This window comes from Hyperolius riggenbachi, chromosome 1, assembly GCF_040937935.1.
Source record: "Hyperolius riggenbachi isolate aHypRig1 chromosome 1, aHypRig1.pri, whole genome shotgun sequence".
In the NCBI taxonomy this organism is placed as follows: Eukaryota; Metazoa; Chordata; class Amphibia; order Anura; family Hyperoliidae; genus Hyperolius; species Hyperolius riggenbachi.
The window spans coordinates 240,905,923-240,929,737 of NC_090646.1; the positions used below are offsets into that span (position 1 = coordinate 240,905,923).

Genomic DNA, 23,815 nt, shown 5'->3' on the forward strand with positions numbered 1-23,815 from the left:
CCACCAATCTAGTCGCCACCCTGCGACGATGAACACACAACCATGAAGATCAGGTGAGAAGGTAATCACAAGAGATGGCGATTGCTAACAGCGACACAAGACAGAATAAGCACAGATGAGGAATGTATGTATGTCCACCAATCTAGCCGCCAACCTGTGACGGTAGACACACAACAGAGGAAACCAAGTGAGAATGCAATCGCAAGGGGAGCGATTGTGAATGAGAATGAGCACAGGGACAGAATGTATGTATGTGCACCAATCTAGTCGCCAACCCGCGACGGTGCACACACAACAGCAGAAACAAAGTATGAATGCAATCGCGAGAGAGGCGATTGCCAGAGGTGACACAAGGCTAAGCAAGACAGGGCACGAGAGTAGCAAAGGCACAGCAAATCATATAATGAGAAGATAAGGAAAATAACAAACGCTAACTAAACGCGAACACCGCACTCATTTGCAACAGCGAACGTGTTTACCACACGGTCTCCGCATGTTATGCACAACAGAGACAAGCACGCCTAACTAACCACCGACAGACAAACACGAAACAGAGGACGCGAGCGCTTGCTTAACGGTTACCTCACCGAGCCTCCAGCAAGCGTCTGTATCAGACAAGACAGATACACGAAAACAGGAATAAGTGAGAGATACGATCCACTGCTCTTTCCGCCAGAGCGAGTGCAATCCAAGTAAGGCAACGGAGCTAGCAGGATAAACTGCTCTTTCTGCCAGAGCAAGTGTGATCCAAGTATAGCAAGAGAGCTTAGCAGGATCCACTGCTCTTTCCGCCTGAGCGAGTGTGATCCAAGTATAGAAACAGAGCGAGTTGGATCCACTGCTCTTTCCGCCAGAGCAAGTGCGATCCAAGTACGACAGACAGATGAACAGAAGGGCCTACCAGTAACAACCGCTGCTCTGGTTAGCACCCCACAGACAGACAGTACAGGCAATACAAATAATACAATCCTGACTGCTCTAGCAAGGATGCCAAGTGCAGTCCCCAGAATTACTCTAAGCTAATCTTTAAACAATAAGCATGGCTGACATTCCAGGAGTGTTTCACAGGACAAACCCTTATGACCAGCGAAGTACTGTGGAATCACATGGTATATATAGAGCAAGCCTACAAAGGATGTGGCTAGGCAATTTGCATGACAAACGTATGCAAATTCCTCAGTAGCAGCAAGCTGCAAAACTGACAAAAGGTCTCTTTTCCAGAGACCTGCAGAATGCAGACCTGAACAGTGGTCTAAAAGCTGCCTGCCTGCGCAGGCAGCTGAGCGGATCATTACAGTTACATTGCCGTTGGGTGAAGGAAGAAGCCGATCCAGCCATCCGGACAGGTAACGGGAAAGCATATTCCCCAGCGGTAGGAAAAAATGGGCCCTGCAGTCAAATAAAGTTTTACTTTATTTAGCTGCTAAACGGCATAACAGGAAATGTAACAACATATAATAGAATGCTGTAAATTATTCAGGATACCCACTTTTACTATAAATATCATGGTTTCAGCAGCAGAAACACTCCCTACAGCTGTGTATTGCTGTATATTGGTATTTATCCCCCCACCCCCATGAGAGCATTCTGGGAGACTAGCTATGTTATTTGTACTGTCTTTAGAACATTCGGAAAACGAACATTCTGCAGAGATCACTTGCCAGTAAAGATGTTGCCGCCCATTTTACGATGGACAAACAGTGACTAAATCATTCATAAATTAATATTTTAAAACAAGAAACAATTCTATGCATTATGTTACTTTGGTTACAGTTCCTATTTCAGACTAAAGAGTCTTACTGCAGCAATAAAATAATCATAACCTCTACTTACGAATATATACATATATATATATATATATATATATATATATATACATACATAGAGATAAATAATAACAAAAAAGTATCTTAAACATGTCTAGAAATGTATTATGGTAACTACTTTGGTATGAATGATTCATGTTAAAAGTTTTTAATTTATTTCTAGATCTGTGCCACTGGTATTTGCCACACTGATGACCATGCCTTGAAAGGAGGGATGGCCAGCTTAAATGTTCCCATTATTTTGGGCCATGAAGGAGCTGGAATTGTTGAGAGTGTTGGAGAAGGAGTAACTAAGGTTAAACCAGGTAACTATAAAGAACATTAAACTGAGCTGACAATTTTTTTCCCCTGAAATCAGAGTCCATACAGCTCTTGATAAGGGTTCGTCTATAAATATTTCTGACAGCTTTAGGGGTCAAGTCTAACTGGCTGCCAGTTGGTTATACATTACACATCAACCCAGGGCCGGTTCTAGCTACAATGGGGCCCCATGGCAAAATTAATCTGCCCCCTTCCCCTTGACACCACCTGCCTTCCAAAGTTCCCAGCAGCAAATTCACCCCCCAGGGCCCCTGAATCATCTGGCCCCAAATCCCCCCAACTTTATTGTGCTCCCAGGGGATGAAGGATGAAGACAGGGACCACGGACTAATAAAGCAGCACACCAGCTGGGACAGGTGAGTTGCTATGGGCCCCGGGGCAAAAGTTGAGGGGACTGCTGGGGGCAGTGCTGGGGGCACTGAGGCAATTGGCTAAGGTGCTCTTATGAGAGCACCGGCCCTAAATTGATGCATTATGGGAGAAAAGCTGAATAATTTCAAATACTTTATTTTAAGAAGGAAAAAATCAGAGGTAGAAATTAAATACCATCAAGCATGAAAGGATTCAAAATCATATTATTATAATTATTATTATTATTATTATCAATTCTCCTGTCTGAAGTTGATTATGTATGCATGCTCTCTCAGTGGAGCAAGGCAGACTCACAAACACCGGAGTCTCACATTTTTTTACCAGTTTCTGTTCGTATTGCTTGGGGATATATCTTTATTATGAACTTCTGACAGCTGTTCATATGTTCTCCAGTATATTAGTAATGGGGTCACTTGAAATGCAAAACAATTAGCAGGTAGAGGGGTTAGGGAAATTCGATCCATCAAAGAGAACTGAGGGAACCCCCAGACATGAGTTATGTTGAGCTTCTCTAAGATAAAATAATAGTGATGTTGAGTTTTTGGATTTTATTATTTCTTAGATGTGCTCTGTTTACCTTTTCTGGGATTAGGAAAGCAAGCATGCAAACCATGCATACATGATGAATTAAGTCAACACAGTAATACTTTTAGCAATCATTTGTGGGTGAATGCATTAAACTGCATTAAGTAGAATTACATGAGTAAAGTCTTACTGCATGATAAATATAGCAGAATGCAATACATTTCATGCAATGCATTACACTCTACTCATCAATCATGTGACAAGACTTTACACATGGAATTCTGCTTAAAGAGGAACTGTAACCAATGATTGCACTTCATCCCAATCAGTAGCTGATACCTCCTTTACCATGAGAACTTATTACCTTTTCCCCAAAAGAACATCCGGGGGCTTTGTATGGCTGATATTGTGGTGTAACCCCTCCCACAGTGTGATGTCAGCACCTAGGTACTGACATCACACTATGGGAGCCTTGTTGCATTGTGGGAAATAACAGCTGTTTCAAACTGCCAAAAAAGCAGCATCTCCTTCCATGTACATCACTTGCCAGCAGTAAAAATGTCATCATGTGATAAATTTCAGAATGCGAATCAGGGGGAGGAAAGATTTTACTTTGGACACACACTGACTAAATCATTTATTAATAATTATTGTAAACATGAAAGTCATTTTCACCGCAGTTCTTCTTTAACCCCGCTTATTGCACAAATCCCTTAAAGAGGAACTCCAGTGAAAATAATGTAGTAAAAAAAGTGCTTCATTTTTTACCATAATTATGTATAAATGATTTAGTCAGTGTTTGCTCATTGTAAAATCTTTTCTCTCCCTGATTTACATTCTGACATTTATTACATGGTGACATTTTTACTGTGGGCAGGTTATGTAGCTGCTCCTAGCTGTTTTGGCTGTTAGAGACAGCTGTAAACAGCTAATTCCTGTCTGTGAACATTGTTACATTGTGGCAGTTTGCCCAGAGTACCGCGGTACTCAGAGCTTCTTGTGGGAGGGGTTTCAGCACAAAATCAGTCATACAGCGCCCCCTGATGGTCTGTTTGTGAAAAGCATTATATTTCTCATGTAAAAGGGGGTATCAGCTACTGATTGGGATAAAGTTCAATTCTAGGTTGGAGTTTCTCTTTAAGCACCCAAAATAGGAATAAAAATTACCCAATTTAACGAATACTGTTATGTAAGAGCCGCATACAAGGCTTGTGGGCCCACCCAAAGCAAGATAAAGTTGTAATTGCTAGCGGTTACAGAAATGCAAGCAGATTTTAATTCACTTGGAACTAAATTGTAAGGCAGTTTATCATTCAGGAAGCATTTATCCCTCTTGAACTCAGTTTTAATTTCCAAGTAAGATGATACCCATCACAAGACGCTTACTGTTTGAATCTTTCTTTCCAATAGGAGATCATGTTCTCGCAGTGTGCAGTCCAATGTGTAGGAAGTGTAAAGCCTGCTTGCATGAAGGCAGCAACTTCTGTGAAAAAAATGAGTAAGTTGTTTAGCTCTTATTTCAACCATTGGGGCCTATACAGTTGGACTTGTCTCTGGTTCAGCAGCAGAAGTAAAAATGTGTCTAGACAAAGCACTCTACAGTGCAAGTCATCTGTTGGAAAGTTAAAATCTTATATATCGGATTACACCATTTTTTTTATTTTTTGTGTTTGATCACCTCTCATGCATAAAATCAGGCCCGGCTTTACATCACAGGAGCCTATAGGCACAGATGTCCTGGCACTCTAGACTTCGCCCTCGATGGACCTACAACCCCCAACCGAACCGCACTGCAAGTGTAATGGCTGTCACTTCTCCCTTACTTCCCTTGCCCATCATAGGTAGCTAGGTGTCCCTTAGCATTATGTAATCAGAGGTACCCTCAGTATTAAGTAGTGTGCAGTGGAATGCCGAGAGCTGGGTAAGTAACCTCTCATTTATGCTCTCATCAGGACTCTGCATAGGGAAGGAGGGAGGGAGGCACTAGGGGAGGGAAGTGAGCCGCCTTTCCATCATCAGGCACCTGTAGGCACATGCCTACAGTGCCTATAGTATATCTCATAAAGTACCTTACCCCATATAGAAAGGTGACTGTACTCACAACCAGCATCATTCTTCTTAGTATAGTGGTATAATCCACTCAGTCAGAATATATGGAAACCTCATGCTCAAAAAAGTCTCTTGGATTCATGTTAAACTCACGTGTGTCGTGAATATAAGCAGTTCAGTTCTGAAAATCTAAAACAGAATAAAAGTGGTGCTTGCTGTAGGCCTATCTCATAATGCCTTGGGCCATACCAGCAGCCAATCAGCAATGGGAGACAAGTAGGGAACTGTATTTGTGATGGCAGACATCCTATATGATGCCATTACAATCTGGAATCTAGAAGATCCTGCTTTTTCTATTCTAGATAATGAGTGGCTGTGTTGTAGAGCACTGTGGGGTGTATTGTTATTTGTTTGCAAATTTATTTGCAAATGAACCATGATGCACCAGGAACTGAGCCGCTTTGCTGCTTGTCTGCATAGTATAGCACAAAACCACCTAATACATTCCATCATTCCATCACCATCAGTATTGCTTTGTGCTTTTACAACTTTGTGTTACCATTGTTAACAAAAGAAAATTTGCAACACAGCTCTAGTTACACAATCAAATCAGTTATAAAGAGGGACTGTCATTTCTTTTAAATTTAACTTGTCAAGACTTTACTGTAGGGTTTATTCAGTTCACTAACCTTCATGAACGAACTATGCAAATTGCCTTATGAGCCTTGTGCAGAAAGTGTAAGTGCATTATGCAAATAAGGCAGGAATTGTCCGTTTTACATGAGTTATCGGTCACTAAACGTATGTAACATAGGTAACAACCAATTATCCAGTGTTGCTTCCTGCAGTTTGTTTTATATATATAAGCATCTCACTGGCATTAACAACTCACTCTCAGGGCCAGTGCACACCAAAAACCTCTAGCAGATCCGCAAAATGCTAGAGGTTTTTGAAGCAGATTTTCAGAGCAATTCTATGCATGTTTAGGGAGGTTTTCTAAACATGCTTAACATTTTTTGAAGAGTTTTTGTGCAGCAGACTTCATATATTGTTACAGTAAAGCTGTTACTGAACAGCTTCTGTAACAAAAATGCTTGGAAAACCGCTCTGATCTAGCAGTTTTCAGAGCGGTTTTCAATTCCCTCAGAAATGCCCGGCGGATCGCTCAGAAACAGCCGTATCAGTCCGCCGACAGTGTGTACACACGCCGGACTGTCGTTGGAACGCCCACCCAGCGGGAGGTGACGACGGACCCGTCGTTGCCTCCAGTACGGACCTTTAGGCACCACCAGGTAGTTGGTTAGAATTAAACACCAACAGGGGGGTGGTTAGGATTAGGCACCACCACGGGGGTCTAGGGGTTAGGGATAGGTACAGGGATGGTTCTGTATGAGAGTAGGCTTAGGTATAGTTACAGTACAATATTTGAAATATATAAAATGTATTAAACTATGTATATTTACACAAAGGGGGGTCTAGGGGTTAGGGATAGGGAGAGATCTGTGTGAGCCTATAGTTAAGTATAATTGCAGTAAAATACCTGTAAAATCTACCATTGTATTACTATACTTCATACAAGTGTAAATATCGTTTTTGTTATAGACGCTATTTGACGTTTCATTTCCGATTTCGTTTTTGTTATAGACGGTATTTTGCCATTTCATTTCCGTTTATTGAATCCATTTAGCACTAGATTTTTGTTTATAAGCTATAAATGAAAAATATTGTTTTACATTAGAACTTGTAATTTCGGCTATATCCCGCGCCCTTTTTTCCCAGGTGCCCTTTTTTGATGCATGCACCGAGTTTGAGTTTGTGGAAAAACGAACCACTCTGGTGTGCACAAGCCCATTGAAATACATTAGCCAAGTGTTTTTCAATCTCCAAGCATTTTTAAAAACGCTACAGAACCACCACCAGCCCTTAAAGGATACCAGAGCCCAAATGAATATGAGAAATACGGGGGGAGCAGGCATGTATGTTCAGCTGCCCTGATGTTCACTGCTCCACCTGTTCTCCATTCTGCCCACTCCGCTGCCTGTAATTGCCCAGGGCATCAGAGCATCAGGACAGCTTACCATACATGCAGACAAAAAAATAGCACAAAAACCACTAACCAGTCAATGCTACACCCTGCAATATATTGGAAAATTAATAGACTGCAAACAAACAGAATAATACAAATTGCATTTATTGGAAAATATTCACTTATATATAATTAATAAGTTATGGTGAAACTACCACCAAGTCCAAAGTGCTGAGTAATGGGCAAGTCCCTCCCCACCCCCTGCAATCATTCACAAACTCAATACCATTAAAATAATTAAGATTGTCATTTTTTAATGGCCCTCACAAATTGGGGTTAGTTGGCAGCGACTAGGAAATACAAAAAGGTTGCAATAGATTAAGCTCAGCTACAACATTATCTCACACCCACCCACAAAACCCACCATTATAATCATAGTACTGTGATCATATTGGTACTTATACCTTCCCTAAAAGATCATGTGAGGTAGTCCGGCATAAGTAGCTGTATCATAGCCCGTAAAAAGTATATATAGCTAATTGGGCACTTGGCCAAAAACACTCACAGAGGTTTGTATGAAAATTGAACAGACCAATATGATCACTGATAACAATTGTTATAGCTGCCTGTATATAACAATATATTAGTCAACCCAGAGCCAAGGATCTGTAGGGCCAGCAGACAACGCTAGAAATCTGTGACCTATACTATTGAATATGATGATAGCAGCTCAGAATAACTACTATAGGCAATAGCCCAATAACTGGTAATTCTATATCTGCCTACTTGAAAAAATAGATAAACCAATACTGCAGTATGGATCAGATAATAAAATCCAGGCCTAGATAGCAGTTCAATCCTCACTCTGCTGCAAAAAAAATATGTAGGACAGCTTTTTGCATAGACCAAAGTCAATCAGTCTCTAGATGGATATATAGCTGACAAAAAGGGTAAAGAATTGTTCCACTTTCTTGAATAGGATTGCATAAGTACTGTATATTCCGGCGTATAAGACGACTGGGCGTATAAGACGACCCCCCAACTTTTCCAGTTAAAATATAGAGTTTAGGATATACTCGCCGTATAAGACTACCCCTCTTCCAATGCACACCAAATTAAAATAAAAATACAAAAATTATGTACTGGTGCTATGTATGAACAGATACTGGTGCAGTACTGTATGGGTTACCCAGTATATAACAGTATATAGTCAATTGACTTGTTGCTTTGGTCAACTCTCCTTAAGTAGACTGGTCAGCTCTCCTTGTCTACCTGTTCAGAGCGGTATGGAAGAATAGATTGCGCTTCCTCAGCAGGGAGATCTGAGAGGCAGTAACAGGATAGGGCGTACCACCCGGCATTAATGACACCCAGCGTATAAGACGACCCCCAACTTTTCAGAATATTTTCAAGGGTTAAAAAGTAGTCTTATACGCAGGAATATACAGTAATCAGTATCAACTTGAATTGGCTCAAACCATCAATAGTTGTCGTAGGTTTATAGAAAACATATTAGTCCAGCTTGCAGAAATCAGTGGTGCTCGGATTCCCTATCCACGAATTCGGCAAACCACGGCTGTTGCTGGAAAGAAATCCGCCTCCGACGTGATTGGCTCTGGATTTAGATACGCGTCCACACCACCACGCGGATTTTTGGTCGTGAATGACGCAATCACGACCAGATCCACGACCGGATCCATATTTTATTTTAACTTTAATAGCAAAGCCCCCATACATGCTACAATCCCCCAAATTGCATGGATTATCAAGGTGATAAGGGGCTACAACTTAAAACAAACTCCAAAAATAATTTTTTGTTTTTGAGAAAATTGATTTTAAAGTGAAATCAACACTTTAGATGGGGCTATTAATTGGTAATAAGTGGTTTTAAACAGGGAAATACACTTTAAGCAATCACAGAGGTGAAGGTGAGTCCCAATGGCACTTGGCGGTGATGGTACCACTGGAGGAGAAGGAGTGGCTGATGCCAAAAAACCTAGAGAGGTTTTTATGATTTTTTGTTTTTTTTGCAGCGATATAGCAATGACATGACAACAGCGTTGTCAGTGGACCCGGGCAGTGTGAACACAGACTTTAATAGTGACTTAGTCAGCAGGACTAAGCGGCCGGTCAGTGCGGCAGCACAGAAGGACCATGGCAACTCACTGGTAGTACCACAGTTTAATAGTGCTGCCCAAAAAATTAAATGCGTCTGTTGACCCGGGCAGTGTGAATGCAGAGTGTAGTAGCGACTGAGTCAGGAGGTCAAAGCGGCCGGTCAGTGCAGCAGTACAGAAGGACCATGGCAACTCACTGGTAGTATCACAGTTTAATAGTGCTGCCCAAAAAATTAAATGTGTCCGTTAACCCGGGCAGTGTGAACGCAGAGTGTAGTAGCAACTGAGTCAGGAGGACAAAGCGACCGGTCAGTGCGGCAGCACAGAATGACCATGGCAACTCACTGGTAGTACCACAGCCCAAAAATGAACCAAGGCAGGCAGGTTGTTGTAACTTGCAGCAGCCACTTCATGTCCCCTGTGTCCGACAATAGGGGCCAGGAACTCACCTTTCACCCAAGCCTGGTTGATTTTCAGGAAGGTGAGTTTATCCACAGAAGCATGGGAGAGCCGAGAGCGCTGCTCGGTGACCAAGCTACTGGGAGCACCGAAGCATCTCTCAGAGAGGAAACTGGAAGGGAGGCAGGACAGGAGTTCCAGGGTGTACTGGGCAAGCTCCCTCCAGATGTCCAGTGTCTTGACCCAGTACTCCAAGGGGTCCACGGGGCTGTCAGTGTCATTGAGCCCGCTGAATGACCCCCATGTAGTCAGCCACCATGCTTTCAGTCGCTGCTGGTGCTGGTTGGAGGTGGATGCTGTGACTGGCACCTCTGCTCTGGGCTGCTACACTGCATACAGGCTCTTGCTTAGGCTCTTCAGGTCTCCGAGGTGCCGGCTGCTGCTGCTGCGGGTGGTGTTTGTGCTACTGGTGGTGGTGTCAGGCACCTGTTGCCAGGTTGGTAGAGCAGTTACAGTGGGGGTGGAAGGCTGGGGGAATGCTTCCAGTAGTCTGCGCGCAAGGGCCTCCTGCAACTCCCTTGTACGTGGCTCGATGGTGGATGGCATCATGAACTCTCCCAGCTTCCCCTTCAGATGTGGATCCAGGATCAAGGTGATTCAGATGTCCTCCCTTGAACACATCTGGATCACCCAGGGATCCCTGCGAAGGCAGCGCAACAAGTGTGCAGCCATGGGGAACAACTGTGCATTGACAACAACATCTTCATCATCATCCCATATCACATGCCTGTCCTCTTCCTGTGCCGTCTCCTCCTCCCCAAGCCGCCATCCCCATACAACGCCAGCCGTGCTCTGCTCCTCCTTCTCCTCCTCAGCGTTCAGGTTAAGGACCTCCAACTCCTCCACCTCCTCCACTACCTTTTAGCCCTCCTGTGAGCTGGACTGTGCTGCCATCAGGGTTGCCTCCCCCTGTTCCACCAAATCGTACATTGTCTGGTACAGCAGGCAAACCATGGGCACCCACTGACAAACGGAGGCCCGCTCCTTGCTGACCATCTTGGTTGCCTTCAGGAAGGAACTCAGCACCCGGCATACTTGCTGAATCAGTGTCCACTGAGTTGCACTGATGATGGGGACTTGCTGGTTGCTGGGGACACTTGTGTCTAACATATAGGCCCTAAGAGTTGAATTCCAGCGAGTTGGCATATATATGATCAGGCGGTGTGGCTTACCATATTGCCGCTGTAAGCTGGACAGGAGTGCAGAGGCAGTGGCTGAGCGGCGGAAAAAGCTTACCACCTCCCAGGCATCTTGCAGCAAGTCGCACATCCCCTGGTAGGTGCACAGGAAGCACTGCACCACTAAATTAAACACATGGGCCAAGCAGGGGATGTGCTGGAGGTTTCCCTGCTGCACTGCAGCCACCAGGTTGGCCCCATTATCGGCTACCACATACCCCACTTCCAGGCCTCTGGGGGTCAGCCACCTCTGCTCCTGCTTCCTGAGGGCGGCCAGGACATTGGCGGCCATACGTTTTTCCTTCCCCAGGGTCACTAATTTTAGCAGCGCTTGGCAGTGCCGAGGCTTGGCGCTGCTGCTGCCGAGGCGGGCTCGCTTGCCGGGTGTGGAGGGAGTGGGATGAGAGGAGCCTGCTGCATCCCCCCCTGATCCCACGTGGTGGCACCACCAACTGGGCTGTTGTGCTCTTGTCCTCCCTCCCTTCCAACAGTGTCACCCAGTGCGCCGTAAAGGACAGATAGCGACCTGTCCCAAATCGGCTACTCCACGAGTCCATGGTGACGTGGACGCGCTCACCCACAGAGTAGTAGAGCAAACGGGCCATGTTTTCCACCACAAACTTGTGGAGTGCTGGGATGGCGTTCCTGGAGAAACAGTGGCGGCTGGGGATCTGCCACTCGGGGATGCCAAACTGCAGCAGCGCCCGCATATTGCTCCGCTCCTGCACCAGGGAGTAGGGAAGGAGCTGTGATGCCATGGCCCGGGCCAGCAAGCCATTTAATTTCCGGATGCGCCTGTGGCTTGAAGGCAGAGGCTTGGTTAGACCCTGAAAGGTGTCGCTCAGAATGGTCTGACGATGATGTGATGCAGGGGAAACAGAGGAGAATGACGACTGGCTGCCAGCCTCAATGTCTGTGTCCTGAGTAGCCGAGGGAGCGCTTAAAGAGAACCTGTACTGAGTAAAAATATTTAAAATAAACAGGTTGAGGTAACTTCAAATAAACATTACATAGTTACCTTGCCATCAGTTCCTCTCAGAAGCTCATCATTTTCTTCTGATAATAATCCTTTCCAGTTCTGACAATATTTTGTCAGATCTGAAATATATCAGTTGCTGTCAGTAATATATCAGTTGCTGTCAGTTATAGCTGAGAGGAAAACTGCTGTACCAGGTAATGTCCATGTTTCCCTATGGCTCAAGTGGGCGATGTTACAGTTTAACTGTGTGCTGACCAGAAAGCTATAATGGGGTAATGGCCATTTTCAAAATGGAGGACGGAAAATTCCCTTGATCACAGTGAACAAATAGGACGCGGGACAGGAGAAAGACACTGATGAGTAGACTACATGGAAGGTAAGTATGACTTGTGTATGCTTATTTTGACTTTTAATTTTCAGTTCAGGTTTTCTTTAAGGTGTAATAGCGCATGCATGCTACTGCTGCTGCGGCAGGGGATTCACGACACCGAGGGTGGGATGATGCTGCTGTGGTGGTGGGCCTTGTGCTCTGAGAACCCCCTGCTTGCAGTGCCTGCCTCCTCTTGAACTTCTCATACTCATAGCAGTGGCAGCTCTTCAGGTGGCCCTGGAGTGATGAGGTACCCATCTTGGACAAATTTTTCCCACCGCTCAATTTTTTGCTGCATAAATTACAGACTGCATACTTTTTGTTCTGGCTTGACACCTCAAAAAAGTTCCATACATGTGGCCGTGTACACTACGGCTAGCAGAGGGTGCTGCGGAAAAATCTGTGTTTGGGGGTTACATGGTGGTGGTGCCCAGTGGCGTAGCTAAGGAGCTATGGGCCCTGGTGCAAGTTTTACAATGGGGCCCCCCTAGCACTCTATACATAACAATTGATACGGCGCACCAAAACCTGACAATGGCAACTACAGTGTCAGAGGTGCGAGAAGGGGATGGGGAAGAGCTTGTTAATGTTTACCACTACTCAATGTATATATAGAAGCGATTATTATGAGCACAGGACCAATAAAGAGCTAATACTGTAGTTGAGGGAGGGCCCTTCGGGGCCCCTCTGGCCCAAGGGCCCTGATGCGGTCGCTACCGCTGCACCCCCTATTGCTACGCCCCTGGTGGTGCCGGCTGAAGCAGTGTCCTGTCTTCTTCCATGCCCACTGCCTCACCTGCCCCTGCCTGACATAAGGCGATAGCCTTGCCTAGGCGCCTCATCATCCTGCTCTGAGCATTCTTCTGCGGACTCAGGCTGCACATATGAACGGTCCACAATGTCATCATCATCGTCATCACCAGGATGAAGCTCTTCCTCTGACTCCCCCACCTCCTCTTCCACCCCTACATCCCCAGACACAGACCCCTCATCATCAACATTGTCCAATAACAGTTGTGATTCTGGCCCAAGCTCAATCTCTTCCATATCAGTCCCCTGTATGTCCTGAGCTTCATCCATCAGTATGTTCCCAGATGCCAGACTGAGGGACAGAACGCTCTCATCCTGGGAGGGCTGCTGACCACTGGCTGCTGGGGTGGATGTCAAAGCAAGCGTGGGGCGTTGGCTGCTGCTGCTCACAGCAGAGGTCTGGGATGCAGACCTGGGATGTCCATCAAAACATCAAAACGTCAGGTTCCATCTGCTCAACCACCACACGGGGACCAGAAACTTTAAAATATTGGAATAATGGCGTCGGCTGATTCGGCCCAGGCTGTGCTGCCCTTTCTGCTGCACCACGACCCCATACAGCTGGGCGTCCTCTCCCTGGCCGTGGAGCAGTTCCAAAAGTGGCTGAGGCAATGGAACTGCCTTTCCTGATAACCCCACAAACTGAAGGGAATCACTGCCAAATGAGCTGACTAATACCAGTGAGCAGTGAGCAGTTTGTCACTCACGAAACTTGGTGAACGGACTGCAGTGGCAGTGTGACTGTCTGTAAATCGTAACTGAAGGAAATCACTGGCTAATGAGCTGAATAATACCAGTGAACAGTGAGCAGTACAACGTAACTGAAGTGTATCACTGCCAAATGAGCTGAATAATACCAGTGAGCAGTACAACATAACTGAAGGGATTCACTGGCTAACGAGCTGAATAATACCAGTGAGAAGTACAACGTAACTGAAGTGTATCACTGCCAAATGAGCTGAATAATACCACTGAGAAGTACAACGTAACTGAAGTGTATCAATGCCAAATGAGCTGAATAATACCAGTGAGCAGTGAGCATGAGCAGTACAACGTAACTGAAGGGAATCACTGCCAAATGAGCTGAATAATACCAGTGAGCAGTGAGCAGTACAACGTAACTGAAGGTAATCACTGCCAAATGAGCTGAATAATACCAGTGAGCAGTACAACGTAACTGAAGTGTGTCATTGCCAAATGAGCTGAATAATATCAGTGAGCAGTGAGCACAGTACAACATAACTGAAGGGTATCACTGGCTAATGAACTGAATAATACCAGTGAGCAGTGAGCAGTACAACGTAACTGAAGGGAATCACTGCCAAATGGGCTGAATAATACCAGTGAGCAGTAAGCAGTACAACGTAACTGAAGTGTATCACTGCCAAATGAGCTGAATAATACCAGTGAGCAGCTGAATAATACCAGTGAGCAGTGAGCACAGTACAACATAACTGAAGGGTATCACTGCCAAATGAGCTGAATAATACCAGTGAGCAGTGAGCCATACAATGTAACTGAAGGGAAACAATGCCAAATTGGCTGAATAATACTAGTGAGCAATGAGCAGTACAACGTAACTGAAGTGTATAACTGCCAAATGAGCTGAATAATACCAGTGAGCAGTACAACGTAACTGAAGGGAATCACTGCCAAATGAGCTGAATAATACCAGTGAGCAGTACAATGTAACTGAAGTGTATCACTGCCAAATGAGATGAATAATACCAGTGAGCAGTGAGCCGTACAATGTAACTGAAGGGAATCACTGGCTAATGAACTGAATAATACCAGTGAGCAGTGAGCACAGTACAACATAACTGAAGGGTATCACTGCCAAATGAACTGAATAATACCAGTGAGCAATGAGCAGTACAACGTAACTGAAGGGAAACACTGCCAAATTGGCTGAATAATACTAGTGAGCAGTGAGCAGTACACCGTAACTGAAGTGTATTACTGCCAAATGAGCTGAATAATACCAGTGAGCAGTACAATGTAACTGAAGGTAATCACTGCCAAATGAGCTGATTAATACCAGTGAGCAGTACAACGTAACTGAAGTGTATCATTGCCAAATGAGCTGAATAATACCAGTGAGCAGTGAGCAGTACAACGTAACTGAAGGGAATCACTGGCTAATGAGCTGAATAATACCAGTGAGCAGTGAGCACAGTACAACGTAACTGAAGGGTATCACTGGCTAATGAACTGAATAATACCAGTGAGCAGTGAGCAGTACAACGTAACTGAAGGGAATCACTGCCAAATGGGCTTAATATTACCAGTGAGCAGTGAGCAGTACAACGTAACTGAAGTGTATCACTGTCAAATGAGCTGAATAATACCAGTGAGCAGCTGAATAATACCAGTGAGCAGTGAGCACAGTACAATGTAACTGAAGGGTATCACTGCCAAATGAACTGAATAATACCAGTGAGCAATGAGCGGTACAACGTAACTGAAGGGAAACACTGCCAAATTGGCTGAATAATACTAGTGAGCAATGAGCAGTACAACGTAACTGAAGTGTATCACTGCCAAATGAGCTGAATAATACCAGTGAGCAGTACAATGTAACTGAAGGGAATCACTGCCAAATGAGCTGAATAATACCAGTGAGCAGTACAATGTAACTGAAGTGTATCACTGCCAAATGAGATGAATAATACCAGTGAGCAGTGAGCCGTACAATGTAACTGAAGGGAATCACTGGCTAATGAACTGAATATTACTAGTGAGCAGTGAGCACAGTACAACATAACTGAAGGGTATCACTGCCAAATGAACTGAATAATACCAGTGAGCAATGAGCAGTACAACGTAACTGAAGTGTATCACTGCCAAATGAGCTGAATAATACCAGTGAGCAGTACAACGTAACTGAAGGGAATCACTGCCAAATGAGCTGAATAATACCAGTGAGCAGTACAATGTAACTGAAGTGTATCACTGCCAAATGAGATGAATAATACCAGTGAGCAGTGAGCCGTACAATGTAACTGAAGGGAATCACTGGCTAATGAACTGAATATTACCAGTGAGCAGTGAGCACAGTACAACATAACTGAAGGGTATCACTGCCAAATGAACTGAATAATACCAGTGAGCAATGAGCAGTACAACGTAACTGAAGGGAAACACTGCCAAATTGGCTGAATAATACTAGTGAGCAGTGAGCAGTACAACGTAACTGAAGTGTATCACTGCCAAATGAGCTGAATAATACCAGTGAGCAGTACAATGTAACTGAAGGTAATCACTGCCAAATGAGCTGATTAATATCAGTGAGCAGTACAACGTAACTGAAGTGTATCATTGCCAAATGAGCTGAATAATACCAGTGAGCAGTACAACGTAACTGAAGGGAATCACTGGCTAATGAGCTGAATAATACCAGTGAGTGAGCAGTGAGCACAGTACAACGTAACTGAAGGGTATCACTGGCTAATGAACTAAATAATACCAGTGAGCAGTGAGCAGTACAACGTAACTGAAGGGAATCACTGCCAAATGGGCTTAATAATACCAGTGAGCAGTACAACGTAACTGAAGTGTATCACTGTCAAATGAGCTGAATAATACCAGTGAGCAGCTGAATAATACCAGTGAGCAGTGAGCACAGTACAATGGAACTGAAGGGTATCACTGCCAAATGAACTGAATAATACCAGTGAGCAATGAGCGGTACAACGTAACTGAAGGGAAACACTGCCAAATTGGCTGAATAATACTAGTGAGCAATGAGCAGTACAACGTAACTGAAGTGTATCACTGCCAAATGAGCTGAATAATACCAGTGAGCAGTACAACGTAACTGAAGGGAATCACTGCCAAATGAGCTGAATAATACCAGTGAGCAGTACAATGTAACTGAAGTGTATCACTGCCAAATGAGATGAATGATACCAGTGAGCCGTACAATGTAACTAAAGGGAATCACTGGCTAATGAACTGAATATTACCAGTGAGCAGTGAGCACAGTACAACATAACTGAAGGGTATCACTGCCAAATTGGCTGAATAATACTAGTGAGCAATGAGCAGTACAACGTAACAGAAGGGTATCACTGCCAAATGAGCTGAATAATACCAGTGAGCAGTACAATGTAACTGAAGTGTATCACTGCCAAATGAGCTGAATAATACCAGTGAGCAGTGAGCCATACAATGTAACTGAAGGGAATCACTGGCTAATGAACTGAATATTACCAGTGAGCAGTGAGCACAGTACAACATAACTTAAGGGTATCACTGCCCAATGAACTGAATAATACCAGTGAGCAGTACAACGTAACTGAAGGGAATCACTGCCAAATGAGCTGAATAATACCAGTGAGCAGTGAGCAGTACAATGTCACTCACGAACAGGGGCGTAGGGCCCGTGGTCGCAGCGGTCGCCATGGCGACTGGGCCCGCGGGTGGGAGGGGCCCGGGCCATGCGTGTTTACTTTCAAGCTTTTTCCCCCGGAGGCTGAGACAGAGAAATAACTGGGCATCAGCTTCCAGCTATGTCCCTTCCTCCAATCAGTATGTTTCCTATGCTGAGGCACCTCTCTCCAGCCAATGAAGATGAGAGGCTGCCAGGCAAGCCCGCCCACAAACAATCCCCGTACACGCTGAGAATCAGCAGAGTGGAGGGAGAGGCTGAGAGCAGTCTGCAGCATGCCGGGTGACTGTGAAGGAACGCTTCACTCATCCTTGCTTTGTCCTCTTCTAGTTCTTCTCCCAGGCAGCATTGGCACTCTAGAATGTAAGTCAGTGCATAAACGAGCTGCCAGACGCATGTAGATGTCAGCTGGGGGGAGATAGCAGGAGAGGTAATTTGAGCTCAGTCTGCACTCTGCACTTTTTTTTTCACTTTCAGTTCCGACTTCCGAGTTGGAAGTAAAGCAGGGGAGAGAGGATCAGTGCACAGTATGCTCCCTCAGAAACAGCTTGCACTCCCCTGCAAACTGACTGACAGAAAATCACCTCTCCACCTCTACTGCCTGTATATGGTGTGTGTTTTGGAGGCAGCCAAGAAGTTTTTCTTATGTACAGGGGATAGGGTTGCCAGGTCGGCTGATGGAGAAAACCGGACAGGGGGTGGAGTTAGGGGCGGAGTCAGAAGCGCACTTTTATGTAGAGTGGGGCTAAGCAATGGGCTTTTTAAAAAATGTTTTTTACAGTATTTATATCGCACTGACATCTTCTGCAGCACATTACAGAGTACATAGCCATGTCACTAACTGTCCTCACCAGTACATGCACATAAGAGACCACTTTTCACCAGTAAATGCACATAATAAGAGACCGCTTTTCACCAGTAAATGCACATAATAAGAGACAGAGCAGAAAACTATTACAAAACTGGAAAACTATGCAAATAATGCAATAGTTGCCCCCAGCATAGGTTAGATAGGTAGGTGCCCCCAGTATAGGTCATTTAGGTAGGTGTCTCCAATATAGGTAGCCAGTATAGTTGTCACCTGTATAGGCTAGCTAGGTAGGTAGGTGCCCCCAATACAGGTTAGATAAGTGCCCCCAGTATAGGTTAGATAAATAGATGCCCCCCCCCCAGTATAGGTTAGATAGGTAGCTGCACCCCAGTATAGGTTAGATAGGTAGGTGCCCCTCAGTATACGTTAGATAGGTAGGTGCCCCCCAGTATAGGTTAGATTAGGTAGCTGCCCCCCCTTCCAGTATAGGCTAGATTAGACAGGTGCCCCCCAGTATAGGTTAGATAGGTAGCTGCCCCCCCGCATAGGTTAGATTAGGTAGGTGCCCCCCAGTATAGGTTAGATAGGTAGCTGCCCCCCAGTGTAAGTTAGATAGGTAGCTGCCCCCCAGTGTAGGTTAGATTAGGTAGGTGCCCCCCAGCGTAGGTTAGATTAGGTAGATGCCCCCCAGGATAGGTTAGATAGGTAGCTGCCCCCCAGCGTAGGTTAGATTAGGTAGGTGCCCCCCAGGATAGGTTAGATAGGTAGCTGCCCCCCCAGCGTAGGTTAGATTAGGTAGGTGCCCCCCAGGATAGGTTAGATAGGTAGCTGCCCCCCAGCATAGGTTAGATTAGGTAGGTGCCCCCCAGGATAGGTTAGATAGGTAGCTGCCCCCCAGCGTAGGTTAGATTAGGTAGGTGCCCCCAGGATAGGTTAGATAGGTAGCTGTCCCCCATAATGGAGGGGGGAGCCGGAGCCGCGGGGAGGGCAACCCGACCTCTCCCTCCCTCTCCCGGGCCGCCCTCCGTGCTCCCCCCTCAGATGTATAGTGAGCAGCAGCAGCCAGGGAGGGAGCGCTGTATACAACATACCTCCCTGGCTCCAAGCACTGCTCTCTCGTCGCCGGTCTTCTCCCATCTGCCTACACGCGTATACATACGCTGCTTCCGGCTAAACAGGAAGCAGCGTGTGTATAAGCGTGTATGCAGAGAGGAGAAGACCGGCGGCGAGAGAGCAGCGCTTGGAGCCAGGGAGGTATGTTGTATACAGCGCTCCCTCCCTGGCTGCTGGGGCTAGAAACGGGCATGGGCAAAAGGCATAAAACTGGACATCTTAATTGTCCGGTTTAACATGCCTTTTTGGACAGGACACAGCGGCCAAAAACCGGACTGTCCAGTCTAAAACCGGACACCTGGCAACCCTAAGTCAGGGGATGATTTCTAGTATCCACCATCCCCACCCCCCTCCCCAGGTCTACACACATGTTGTAGCCTCTTTGTGTACCACAGAGCACAGTACAAATGCAGCAGCAGTGATATGCACCCTTGAGCTGCTGCCTCAATAATGCATACTGGGAGATGTAGTCCATGTATGTGAATGTATGTATGTCCCAGCTGGGTAACTACATGTTAAGGCATGAATTGTGGCTGCAGGGGATGCACAACATTGTTGCAGCTGCTTTGAATCAGTTATGTTGCACATAAAGATGCCCATATAAGAGGTATACTGTATATATTAAGCAGGAAATAAAAATTGGCTGGATTTTTGTTTGATTGCTATTGTCTGCTGGCCTTGTGATGGTGAAACGTTTGCTGTTTATGAAAAACCTAATTGATGCTTAAAACTGAACTGTACTAGTAAATTATCAGGCTGGATGAACCGTTAACATTTGTGATATGGCTGTGTACTGTGTTAGGATTAGATTGTGAGCTCCTCTGGGGACGTCAGTGACATGACTATGTACTCTGTAACGTGCTGCAGGAGATGTCAGTGCTATATAAATACATAATATGGTAGGACATTAGACTATGATTATGTTAGGATTAGAGTGTGAGCTCCTCTGAGGACAGTCAGTGACATGGCTATGTACTCTGTAATGTGCTGCAGGAGATGTCAGTGCTATATAAATACATAATAATAATATGGGAGGACATTAGACTATGACTATGGTAGGATTAGACTGTGATCTCCTCTGAGAACAGTCAGTGACATGACTATGTACTCTGTAATGTGCTGCAGAAGATGTCAGCGCTACATAAATACTAAAAAATAATACTGCCCACAACTTAGCCCGTCCGACAACCCAACTTAAAAGTACGCTTCTGACTTTTGTCCGTCAAAAATTAGAAATTAGGTTGGCAACCCTGACGCCAGAGTCCTGTTGCGCCCTGGCATGTCACTGCTCTTCTAAGCAGCTGCGTTACTGTTCTCCTATGCCGCCCGTCACTTTTTGCTAGCACAGCACCGCCCCCTCTACAGTAGTTGGCATTGCAATGATCTTCGGCTGGCCTGGCTCCTCCCTTCTTCCTCGAGTGAGCCACAGCGCAGTCAGAGTGCGTGCCGCCCATGTGATGTGCCTGTCCTGCAGGTATTGGAAGAGGATTTTTTAGCCTAGCCCTTGACAGTTTGGTCTCTTTGGCTTGCCTGTTCCCTCCAGTTGAGTTCAGTGGACTGTCTGGTGTAGAGACAGACAGTTTTTATGTTAGTAGCTGCCTAACTTTTATCTGCTGATTGTTTAACCTGTTTCTCTGCCACCCCCACCGCGTGCACTCACTCACTCACACACTCACTCACTCACTTACACACTCACTCACGCACACAAACACACTCACGCACAAGTGTTGTGCACTTCATGTAGCTACGAGAAGGTAGCTACTTGTAAACATCATAATTAGACAGTGCTGGCCACGGCAGAGGAAGAGGGGGTTAACTTACCATGGTGCCATCTTAGCCTATGCGCTCCCCTCGCAGTCCACATCACTACCATGTTTCCTTCTTCTGGGCTGAACGAGGAAGCATAGGGATGACACGAAACATGATGTAGAATGCAATTGGAGCCCTTCAGCTAAGGTGTCAGCATGGGTAAGTTAACCCAACCTTCCCTTCCTCTCCCATGGGCAGTGCTGTCTAAATTAAATTTAGATTACGAGTAGCTACGTATTAGTAGCTACAAGTAGAGCACAACGCTAACACACATAAACAGTGAATAGTGGTTCTACTCCCTCGTACGCTAGTAAATTGGTGCGGGGAGTGGGTGTTGGCACGTGGGGGGGCCCATATCCAGATTCCGCATCGGGGCCCAGAGGTCTATAGCTACGCCACTGCTCACGAAACTTAGTGAATGAACTGCACTAGCAGTGTGACTGTCTGTAAGTAGTAACTGAAGTATATGACTGGCTAATGAGCTGAATACAAGTGAGCAGTACAATCAGTCTGAACCTGCCTGCCTGCATTAAATACACTCTCTCACTACTAGGACTACACTGACTACAGCTAACTGAAGTAATCACTCGCTGGCTAGATACCTAAATACAACTGACAAGTATAGTATTAGAGCACTGTTAGGAGTAAAAACGCTGGGTTATAACACCAAAAACGCTCTTGCTGAAGCAACAATGGCCTGGAGATGATCCTCTCAGTTCCAGAGTCTAGCAAAGACAGAACTTTTCATGATGGCCGCCGCTTTATATACAGGAGGGGAGGGCATAGCCTTCCCTCCCATGATTGGTTGCTAGGGCCTGGCTGGAGGTCTCTGATTGGCCCTGGGAAGTCACTTCCGCGCATTTCCACTAATCAGGACCTAACCACAGCTTCTGCGCTGTTTTCACGATCGTGAATGCATTCGAATGTACACATTCATGGTCTGCCGAAGCGGATTTTAGTGAATGAAAATTTGTCCACGGCGTTGAATACTGGAGGCGGATAGCGTAAAAATGGTTGTGATCCACGGCAATTTGTGATCCGAATCCACATCCGACCACCACTGGCAGAAACTCGTTAGGATCCACCTGACAATATAGCCAGTTCCTTAGTTGTCAACAGATTACTTGCGATTTAGCCATTAACAGTTGCAAAACGTTATAGATGGTAATAGTCACTCATAAATTAATTGAAGTTGCACAGCAAGACATAATCTTCTACTTTGAAAAACATCAGCACATTGCTGCCTCAATGAGATAGCATTTCATATGCATATATGTTGAAACTTGACAAGCGCTATACCAGTCAGTAGTTCAATACTATTGCAGCGGACATCAGAAGACCAGCATCATATTCCGCATCACCAGCCATAACGGATCATATTCAGTCAAGCTTAAGTTGATCAATCAAAATTGCATCAATAGCTCAATCGCAGCTATACTTATCAGAATCATCTTTGCAATGGAGAGTAGATATCCCCGATGTTGGCTGTATGCCAGGCTGGCACTGTATCATAGATTGATACCCTGGAACATGAGTGTATCCCCGTATGTGCACTGGTCTGCTGAACCATTTCCTACTCTTTTCTTACTTTTAGATTAAGAGCTTACCCTCCGTTACTTGCTCCATTATTTTTTGAAACTCTGCGACACCCGCAACTCTTTTCTATAGGTCCAAACCGCCCTCTAGGCGGAGTCATGATGTTGTGGGAATAAAAACAACTGTCTGCCGTGGGCTGGCTACACCCTGAGAAAGCACACATGCGCGAAACCGGTCGGTGGGCGGAGCTTGAGGACCTGACACGCCACCTATGGGATCACGTTTGGACTCTGGTGTGGATGGTGGTGTGCCCGCGAGATGAGATTCCGTATCCTCGCGGAGAGCACAAGCCTTTTCTAAACAGACCAGCGTCCTACTGCTAGCTGGAACCATAGCTGCTACTGGCTACGGAATACCCTCTTACACGTTAGGAGGATACGGACAAACTTGGAAGAGTGTGCAGCCTCTCACGGAGATTGACTGAACTGCACAAACCAACGTGGCAGGTAACATAACGCATGTGGACTTGCCCCTGCTTGCTTGTGTCTATGTAATGCAGCTTCAGCTACTCTTGCTATACGCTATATGCTTCTGCTGACCCTCCTCCAGCTTTGCCACTGCACACCAATCAATCTTTCAGCGTAGGTCTGCGAGTGGTACTTAACCAGTGGATTACACCACAAGGATTATTTGTGCATGAACTTTTTGTGACAGTATCATCTGGTGTGCATTCATCCTCCGTGACATTAGGAATTGTTTTTGAATCATCCAGCAAGTTTCAGTGATTTCCCCTAGTGTTGGCTTCCTATTTAGGTGGTCCTCGCTCCATGGACATTTGGGTTTTATTTGTGGGTGGGTAGGTCGGGTTTTGGGCTTCTGGCATCCAAATTTTGTCATTTTTATTCAATTTTGATACAATAAAGTGATGATTTTTATACCTTTCATTTCCTTGCCAAGTATTGGTTAAATCACGCTTTGCACTACCAACCTTTTTATTATTCTGGCACTGTATCATAGCAGGTGCAATTAGTAGGCCATATTAGTAGCGCTGTTCGCGGCGTGGAGCCTGCGTGCCTGGGTATGAGGCAAGCCAGTAACACGTGATCCACGTTTAAACATTTTGC

At 45.4% G+C, this 23,815-nt stretch overlaps 1 protein-coding gene across 1 annotated transcript in view; it reads left to right on the forward strand.

Annotated features, from left to right (window-relative positions):
- Positions 1–23,815, forward strand: part of LOC137547362 (alcohol dehydrogenase 1-like) — a 141,135-nt gene that overhangs the window by 29,045 nt on the left and 88,275 nt on the right. Inside the window, exons 3-4 of the mRNA XM_068270888.1 lie at positions 1,990–2,131; positions 4,455–4,542. Of these exons, the coding sequence (XP_068126989.1) occupies positions 1,990–2,131; positions 4,455–4,542 (230 nt within the window). The remainder of the gene's footprint in view (positions 1–1,989; positions 2,132–4,454; positions 4,543–23,815) is intronic.